The sequence below is a fragment of the Leopardus geoffroyi genome, chromosome E1, assembly GCF_018350155.1.
Source record: "Leopardus geoffroyi isolate Oge1 chromosome E1, O.geoffroyi_Oge1_pat1.0, whole genome shotgun sequence".
NCBI lineage: Eukaryota > Metazoa > Chordata > Mammalia > Carnivora > Felidae > Leopardus > Leopardus geoffroyi.
Genome location: NC_059330.1, coordinates 56,614,423 through 56,624,016, shown reverse-complemented (window position 1 = coordinate 56,624,016; position 9,594 = coordinate 56,614,423). Strand labels below are relative to the sequence as shown.

Below are 9,594 nucleotides of genomic sequence, written 5' to 3'. Positions count from 1 at the left end.
GGAGCGCCGCCCCCAGGGGTCAGGCCCCAGGTCCCCCAGCATCGGAGTCACCCCCGGGGGAGGGGGGGGGGGGAGGGGGGAGGCGGGGCGCGGCGGGGGCTCCGCCCCGGGGCGGGGCGCGGGCGGGGCGCGGCCGGCTCCCTCGGGGTCCCCGCGGGCTGGCACTCCGGCGGCCGCGGCGCGATGGAGGCGCCGGCCGAACTGCTGGCCGCGCTGCCCGCGCTGGCCACGGCGCTGGCGCTGCTGCTCGCCTGGCTGCTGGTGAGGCGCGGGGCGGCCGCGAGCCCGGAGCCCGCGCCCCCGGTCGAGGCCCCCGGGACCCCCGCGCCGCCCGGCCCCTGCGCCCCGGAGCCGGCGGCCGCGCCGGAGGACCCGGGGGAGCTCGAGGGCCCGGGGGAGCGCGCGGCGGCGCCGGCGGAGGCGAAGGCGGAGGCGGAGGCGGAGGAGCAGGCCGCCGAGGCCAGGCAGGTACGGACCCGGCCCTCCCGGGCGCCCCCTCCCCACCCCGGGGCCCCGCCCCCTCCGTCTCCCGGCTCGGGCGGGGCGGGGGATCGGGTCCCCAGCCTCGGGCCGGGCCGTCCCCGGGAGCGCAGAGCCCGCGGCCGGCAGGGAGGAAGGGCCCCGCCGGCAAACTCGCCCTCCTCCCGCAGAAGTGTCGCCGAGCGACGAGGCTGTCGGAGTTGTGTGCTCCGCTGGCGATCCTCTCTTCCCGGCCGGCCGGCCGCGGCTCCCGCCCCACCCCGCGCGGGTCACACCCACCCCTCACCCCGCACCTCACCCCTCCCCCCTCCCCCCCCCCCCCCCCCACCCCGGCCCACGGGTTCCCACATCCACGTGCTTGTGGCACATTTCAAGATCTGCAGTAATGAGAGTTGTCTCGATAAAGAAAAAAATAGTCATACTTGGAGGGGGGGGGAAGGAAAGCTGGCTTTTTTTTTTTTTTTTTTAAGCCAATTTGAAATCCAGACTCCAGAGTCAGTGATGTCTCTGGTGAAGCGCATAGGGTGGGGCCGATGGGAAAGGCACCGCACAATTGCGGTCATTTTTATTGTCGTTTTCAAACTGCACACGTGCTTTGGCACATCTCCCCCGGGGGTTGCAGATAAGCCTGGCCTTTATGGAATGGAAGGGCAAGATAAGGCCCCCCTACAGCACAGCTGAGCACCCCTGTGCTGAGCCTCCTGCGACTGCCCCACGCCTCACTCCCTGTGGTCCTTCAGCCCTGTCCTGCCGGTGCCGCCTTGCTTCAGGATACCCAGAGAGATCTGCTCTCACCCACCAAGAAATACACTTTTCCCAGTGCTTGTCTCTACATTGGAAACCTACTGGCGAGGCACAAAACCCACATTCCCAGGATTTCCTCCTCCCTGGGCCCCTGTGGGCTCCCACCCGGGGCCCACATCAGAATTAACTTCCCAGCTCCTCTTCTTGGAAGGGAGGATGGCCAGAGCAGTAGAAAGCGTGACCAGGCCGCTTTAGTGCCTTGTCAGTGTGTCGACTGCCCATTCTGAATTCTGCTGGACACGGTGGTTTATACTGGAGAGAACGAACCCTCGAGGGGAGAAGGCAGTGAGGCTGGGGCCAGGGGTTTCTCTTTGCTGAGTAAGTGTGCCGGACCCCTCTGAGCAGGCAGGCGCTTTGTTTGACAAAGTGGGTGACTCATTGTGTCATTGGAGCGGATTCTAACCAGCCTGCCCAGGGCTGTTGTATCCGGCCCAAGGAAGACAGGGACTCCGCTCTAATGGAGGCCCTGCTGTTCTTGCTGACCTCATCCATGAGCATGGCAGGTAGGGTTTGGACCTGTGCTGATTTGTTAGGTTTGCTCCCGTATTTGGGATTCTGCCTGCGCTCACGGCTTCCTGGGAACGGGAGAGGCGTATGGGCTATTCTCAGCCGCTTACCCTCAGCAAGCCCTGCTCCCACAGTGGCCCTTTATCACTCAGCAGCAAGTTCTAGACTGAAGTTTGCAGCGCCTGATTGTGGCATCCAGTCATGTCTTGACCCTCTGGGTTACAGCACCCAGGAGAGAGCTTTCTGCAAGGCCTGGGGGCCCTCAGCAATTCGAGATCTAGTGGGATGGGCCCGGTGCCCATGGTCAGTAGCAGCCAGAGCACAATTTGCCTCTGTCTGGAAAATGCTCGTCCTGTGGGGGGGGGAGTGGGTGCTTTGAAGGACAAAGCTCATCACAGGGGTTCACATGCGGGGCAGTTGCCAGATGACCCTGAGAGGCCGTCCTCCCACTGCGACACCCTGTCCCGAGATCATCCCGACGCGAGGGTTATGTTGAAGTCAGTCTCCTCACTCGGAGCTCCTGCCTTCCCTTGTAGGTTCAGATCCCCAACCGTTGCCGAGTTGCCCAGCCCCCATCAACTCCAGCTGGCAAACACTAAATCATTGCCGTGCCTCAGGCCCCGGGATCAGGTGCTGGGGGCGGGGGGGGACGCCTATCACTGTCCCCCACTACTCTGCCTTCTTAGTGGTGGGATTACCCCTGGAAGAAGCTGTTAAGAAATTGGCTGGAAACAGACTTCTCATTATCATATTGCCGAGCCGGGAGAGCGGGTGGAAGGACCCTGGGGAAATGGGGGCTGGGGGCATACAGCCACCTTGCTAACTAACGGCAGTTCTTCTGGTCCAGTCGTCCTTCTGCCCTGCCAGGCCTGGGAGGCTCAGGGCAGCTGCTTCCTTTGACTCACAAAGCTGATTATTGAGAAGGATCCAGAGCCCAGGGAAGCGGCCTTTCACTGTGGCTGTGGTTCACTGGGAAGCGTCCCCACGGTTGCGGGGAGCAAAGTAGCATGATGGCCCGAGACACCGGGCAGCCACTGAAGAAATGGGGGGTGAGCAACCGGCCAGGGCAGGGAGGCTGGGCATTGGGCAGAGCTCTGTTATTTTCCTTGGGGCGAGTGTAGGGGTGGGCAGCTGAGGAAGCGTGACAGGCATGCCACACCCTCACAGAGAATGGTGGCCAACAATGTCACGAACCAGAGCCGGTCCCTTTTAAGGCCAGGAAACAGTGCTCTTTGGTGCTGATGTATAAGTTGCAATTTTAGGATTACCAGGCTTCTTACCCAACAGAGGCGTGGATTCCAGCAAGACTACGTCGTAGGGTTCCCAAACAGTGGTCAAGGTGAAAGTCAGGGGTCACTCAGATGGTACTAGAGTGAGGTGTGGGCCAGAACTCAGACTTCTTGGCGCTTGGGTCCTAGCTCTGCTCAGCAACCGAGTGGGGACGGTATCACCAAACACAGAACAGGCAAGGACACTCTTCTAGACTGAAGACTAAAGAGACAAGACAGACAAACGGAATGCCTGATCCTTGATTGGGTTCTGGATGGGGGTGGGGGTGGGGAGCCATAAAGAACATCTTGGAGATAACTGGGATATGTTTCAAATGAATGGTTTATTAGATTATTTTGTTGTATCCACCACAGTTTCTTGCGTGATGCTGGCGTTGCGATTATGTGGAAATATGTTGTTGTCCTTAGAAAAACGCATGCCTAAACATTTAGGAATAACATAGAGTGATTCTTTTTTCTTCTTCTTTTTTTTTTTTTTTTTTTTTTTGCATTTACTGTATTTATTGAAAAAATCCGCCTATAAGTGGACTTACACAGTTCAAACCCGTGTCGTTCAGGGGTCAACGTATCATGATGCTAATCGTTATACACACACACACACACACACACACACGCAAGGTGGGTGTGTACGTGGAGAGAAAATGGAAAGACAGCAAAATGTTAATAATCGGTGAATCTAGGTGAAGGGTACGTGAGTACCTTGTTCATCGTTTTATTCTTCCAATTTTTCTGTATGTTTGGAATTTCTCAAAATACAGTGTTGGAGACTTGATGAGCACCGGGAAACTTATAGAATTGTTGAATCGTTATATTGGGCACCTGAAACTTTTATGACACTGCATATTAATTATACTTGAATCACAAAAAAATACAGTGTTGGAAAAAAAAGAAACCCAGTGGGGAATTTCTCAGGACGGGGCTTGGTTTTTCAGACCCTCGGGTGGTGTGGGTCTGACTGGGCTGCACAGCCTTACCTGGCTGTCCCCACTGTGCAGCGGGGCCCGGGTTCACCTCCTTTTTTTTTGTTTTCTTTTTTTTAAAGTTTTATTTATTCTGAGAGAGACAGAGACAGCACGAGAGAGGGAGGGGCCGAGAGGGAGAGAGAATCCCAAGCAGGCCCCGCACCCCCAGCGCAGAGCCCAATGCAGGGCTTGAACCCGTGAACCGTGAGATCACGACCTGAGCCGAAATCAAGAGTCAACTGCTTAACTGACTGAGCCCCCCAGGCACCCCCCTGGTTCACCTCTGATGTTATCCTGCTGTTAGCTCCATGCTGTGTCCCCTACCCTCACCATCCTTGTCACCACAGCTGTGTCCTGCACGCCCCCCCCCCCCACCCACCAGAGGCCACAGAATGATTTAGGAGCATGTGAATCCCCTCCCCCACCATCCGTCCTGACCTTCGTGATGCCGACATGGCCCCACTTTCTGTTCTCTCAGCAAAGGCACAGAACCCAGCCAGTGGAGGGCGAGACAGATATGTCAATTGCTCACTTTGGAATCTTGTCTTAGCTCGAGCTGCTAAAACAAAATGCCATAGGCTGGGTGACTTATACACTAGGAATCTATTCCTCCCACTTCTGGAAATTGGCGAACCCAAGATCAAGGTGCCGGCCGATTCAGTTCCTGGTAAGAGCCCACTTCCTGGTTGTGGACAACCACCTCCTTGCTGTGTCCTCACGTGGTGGAGAGAGAGCTCTCTGGTCTCTTCCTCGTCTTATAAGGACAATGATCCCATCACGGAGGCCCCACTCTCAGGACCTCATCCAACACCGGTGACCCCCACAGGCCCCACTTCCAAACACCATCAAACTGGGGGGTCGGGCCGAGCTGCAGACAAGAGTCCAGGGTTCGGTAGTGCAAGGCAGTGTCTTCTGTAAAGTCATTTCAGCTCAGAAGTCTTCTTCCGTGTGAGAAAAAAGTCCAGGGCCTTTCCCGATGGCTCAACTTTGTTCTTGCTTTCGGAGATAGTCTTTTTTTTATAATTTTTTTTTTTTAATGTTTTATTTGTTTTTGAGACAGAGAGAGACAGAGCATGAACAGGGGAGGGGCAGAGAGAGAGGGAGACACAGAATCGGAAGCAGGCTCCAGGCTCCAAGCCATCAGCCCAGAGCCCGACGCGGGGCTCGAACTCACAGACCGTGAGATCGTGACCTGAGCCGAAGTCAGACGCTCAACCGCCTGAGCCACCCAGGCGCCCCAGCTTTCGGAGGTAGTCTTATTTGCACACAGAAAATTCAGCTGTCAGAATTTTCTACGTAGTGGGAGGTGGCAAATTTTTGAAGAATCTCTCTCTCTATATATATATATTTTTTTTTAAGAGAGAGAGAGAGAGAGTGCACTTGCAAGTGAAGGAGAAGGGCAGAAGGAGAGAGGATCTTTTTTTAAAAAAATTTTTTGAGGGGCGCCTGGGTGGCGCAGTCGGTTAAGCGTCCGACTTCAGCCAGGTCACGATCTCGAGGTCCGTGAGTTCGAGCCCCGCGTCGGGCTCTGGGCTGATGGCTCGGAGCCTGGAGCCTGTTTCCGATTCTGTGTCTCCCTCTCTCTCTGCCCCTCCCCTGTTCATGCTCTGTCTCTCTCTGTCCCAAAAATAAATAAACGTTGAAAAAAAAAATTTTTTTTTGAGAAAGATCCTTCATTATTATTTTCTTTTAATGTTTATTTTTATTTTTGAGACAGAGCACAAGCGGGGAAGGGGCAGAGAGAGAGGGAGACGCAGAATCTAAAGCAGGCTCCAGGCTCCGAGCTGTCAGCACAGAGCCCGATGTGGGGCTCGAACTCGGGAACGGCGAGATCATGACCTGAGCCAAAGTCGGGTGCTTAGCGGACTGAGCCACCCAGGCGCCCCTAAATTTTTTTTTAGTTTAGTTATTTATTTTGAGAGAGAGGGAGAACGAGTGGGGGAGGGGCAGAGAGAGGGGGAGAGAGAGAATCCCAAGCAGGCTCTGTGATGTCAGCGTAGAGCCCAAGGTGGGGCTCGATCCCATGAACCGAGAGAGCATGACCTGAGCCAAGATCAAGAATCCCAAGAGTCAGACCCTTAGCCAGCCGAGCCACTCGGGTACCCCGAGAAAGAATCTTAAGCAGGCTCCACACTCCGCATGGAACCTGACACCAGGCTCAATCCCACAACCCTGGGATCATGACCTGAGCCGAAATCAAGCATCCAAGAGGCGGACACTCAACCGACGGAGCCGCCCAGGCGCCCCAAGAACATGTCTTAAGAGACAAAGCTGCCTTTCTGGAACAGCCGGAGTCCGACCACACCTGGTCTGCCACCATTAGGGACAGGTGAATGAATCAGGACTTCGATGGGGTTCAGAAACCCCTACGAGGGTCGTGCTGTGCACAGACAGAGCGCCTTGCTGACACTCTTTCTGCTTGCCGCTTGGTCAGAACCTAAAAGGAAGCCTGGGATGCTGCAGCAGGATGCCACTCCCCTCCCACCCGGAAGAGAGAAGTATCAGTCGCGTCTCCTGGCCACAGTGGCTAAAGAATAACAAATGAGATTAAATGGTCCCAAGGAAACCCAGCGTGACAATGCACGGTACTTGTTTACCTAATATTTTTGCCTCTGAATAGCCGTAGGTAGGACTTGGGGGGGGGGGATGTCCTTTAACCTCTGTGCCTCTAGGCCTCGGTTTCCCCAAACTGAAAGGCTTGAACGAAAACAACCTCTGATATCTCTTAGAGCGCTATTTGCAAGTAACACAGTTCCACGTTGTTAACACTGGTCTGGCCAACGTGACCTCTGGTTGAGACACCCCTGGGCACGTTCTCAGCAAGGACCTAATTCTGTGACCTCGGTATTAATAGTGTTTCTCCTGGCCCGATGCTTATTTGCTGAGGACTCAGAATCTGAGAGCAATCCCAAGACAAGCAAACACCTCCAGTCCAGATCAGTAAACCCTGCTCCAGGGGTCCAACCATTTGTATCTTTATTCTTCATGAAGCCTGAAACCAGTTTCTCTGCCTGTGGTGCAGAGGCCTCCTTAGACATTTTAAACACCGGCCACCTGTCTTGTGTTATTATCCTTAAAGCTGGTCGTGGTCAGGATTCTTCAGCCTGGTCGGTCCCCCTGCACAGTGGTTTCATTTCATCCTGTGCCCCCAGCTCTGATTCTGTCCCCGAGTTCTCGCTGTGCATAACCGTCTCTATTTATCCCACAATGTAGACACTAGAATTCCATCTAATCCTTGCTGATAAGGGGAGAATGCTGGCTGGTGCCTCTGGGTGGTTTTTTTTTTTTTTTTTTTTTTTTAATGAAGCTTTTGATGTCCTCCAAATCCTCTTTGTAGGAACGATGCCAAAAGCCGTTCATCTGAGAGGATTGGATCTGGCGTGCTTGGCCATCTGAGCAAGAGAGTGTGTTTAGGGCTTGTGAATGTGCCCTCATTTGGGATATGAGGTCGGAGTCCAGGATGGCCCTGTTAGTCTGGATGGCTGAACTTGGCCCTGCAGCCTGGCTCCTCCACGCCCCCGGGTATTGTGTGCTGGGAACGTGAACGCTGGGTCTGTCTCTCCCCTCCTCTCCCCGTCTCCCCCCATCCCCGCTTCCTGAGTCAGCATCTTACCCAGTATTCTTCCTTTGTTCTTGGTCCACGCTGGTCAAGCTCATGCCCATATCAAGTGGAGGGCTCACCTCCGGACCCAGATCGCCGCTGCTGCCTCTGGAACACACTGACCACTGCCCCCCCGCCAGCCTCTTCCTGAGCCCCATCTCCTGCCTCCTCAACATTGGCCTGTGGTTGTCCAGTGAGCACCCGACACGGCCCTGTCTATTAAGCGCTCTTGACTTCTTCTTCTTTTTTTTTTTTTTAATGTTTATTTATTTTTGAGAGAGACAGAGTGTGAGCAGGGCAGGGGCAGAGAGAAAGGGAAACAAAATCCAAAGCAGGCTCCAGGCTCTGAGCAAGCCGTCAGCACAGAGCCCGACGCGGGGCTCGAACCCACAAAGCGTGAGATCGTGACCTGAGCCCAAGTGGAATGCTTAACCAACCGAGCCACCCAGGCGCCCCTACTGCTCTTGACTTCTGTTGCCCGAGGGGTGCCCTCGGCCCCTCCCCGGCCCCAGCGTCCTTCACCACCCGCTCAGAATTCCTCCATGGCTCCCAAAGCTGCTCAGGCCAAAAGCCCACACAACATCCTTGTTTTCTCATTTGCCCTCCGGCCCGAAGTCACTCCATCAGCAAGTCCTGTCGCCTCTGCCTGTGGGATACCTCCTCCTGACGTCAGGCCCTCCTCTCCACTCCAGGCTGCTCCGGCAGTCCGTGGCTCCTCTGGACTGTGCAGGAACCTCTCAGCGGCTCCCCCTGCTTCCAGGCGGCCCCCCACATTCCACCCAACAACCAGCGCGATCTTTATAACCTGGAAACGGGCCCCTCACGCTCTCCTGCTCTAAGCCCTGCGGTGGCACAGAATACATTCCAAACTCCTGCCTCGGCCCTGCGGCCCGCCCTGCCTCCTCTCTGCAGCCACGGCTGCCTTCCCAGCTCTCAGACACACCAGGCCTGCCCCCCATCCGGACCCTGGGATTTGCTCTCGGCTCTGCCCGGCGGGACCCTCCCTGGCCTAGACCTTCGCATGACTGCTCCCGCCCCCTTGCCTTTCAAGGGTGTGGTGCCTGAGCACCTTAGCGGATAGAAGTCCCCCACCCCTGCTCCAGCACGCCATTCTATCGGGCTTTCTTCACAGCACTCCACAGGGTCTGAGGTCATCCCTTATGTCTGCCAAAGTGGAATGTCGGCTCCGGAGAACAGGGTCCCTGCCTGCCATGGTCACGGCCACACCCCCAGCTCCTACAGCAGGCTCAGCGCACAGTAGCACCCACCACATGCTTGTGGAATTTATAAACCGCAGGAACAACAAAGAGAAGGAACGGGGCAGCCCCTGCCAGGAGGCGATGCCACCGCCTCCTAGGACTGGCCTGGGCAGCAGGCAGAGGCCATTTCTCTTCATGCCCCCGGATGCCCCAAAGAGGCAGACGGCTCTGTAAGGTAGTGAGCTCCCCGAGGCTACAAGTGTTCAAACACACTGGAGAACTTTCATCAAAGGTTTTATCAGCTATAGGGTTTTGGATTAGGTCAAAGCCACAGTGGCTTCCTCACATTTTTAAAAGCACTAGCAGGGCACCTGGGGGGCTCAAGTCGGTTAAGCGGCCGACTTCAGCTCAGGTCATGATCTCACAGCTGGTGAGTTCGAGCCCCGCGTTGGGCTCCGTCCTGACAGCTCAGAGCCCGGAGCCTGCTTCAGATTCTGTCTCTGTCTCTCTGCCCCTCCCCCGCTGGCACTCTGTCTCTTTCTCTCAAATATAAATAAACATTAAAACAAAATTAAGGGGGTGCCTGGGTGGCTCAGTCGGTTAAGCGTCCGACTTCAGCTCAGGTCACGATTGTGGGTTCGAGCCCCGCGTCGGGCTCTGTGCTGACAGCTCGGAGCCCGGAGCCTGCTTCGGATTCTGGGTCTCCCTCTCTCTCTTCCCCTCCCCCGCTCACGCTCGGTCTCTCTCTGTGT

The 9,594-nt window shown here is 56.0% G+C and overlaps 1 protein-coding gene across 3 annotated transcripts in view; it reads left to right on the top strand.

Annotated features, from left to right (window-relative positions):
• Positions 1-137: 137 nt before the first annotated feature.
• Positions 138-9,594, top strand: part of MXRA7 (matrix remodeling associated 7) — a 28,211-nt gene continuing 18,754 nt past the window's right edge. The window contains exon 1 of one of the 3 annotated variants that reach the window (XM_045489741.1): positions 138-468. In XM_045489741.1, coding sequence (XP_045345697.1) covers positions 184-468 — 285 coding nt within the window. In that variant the 5' untranslated portion in view covers positions 138-183. The remainder of the gene's footprint in view (positions 469-9,594) is intronic. The other 2 variants (XM_045489740.1, XM_045489739.1) reach the window with 2 other exon arrangements.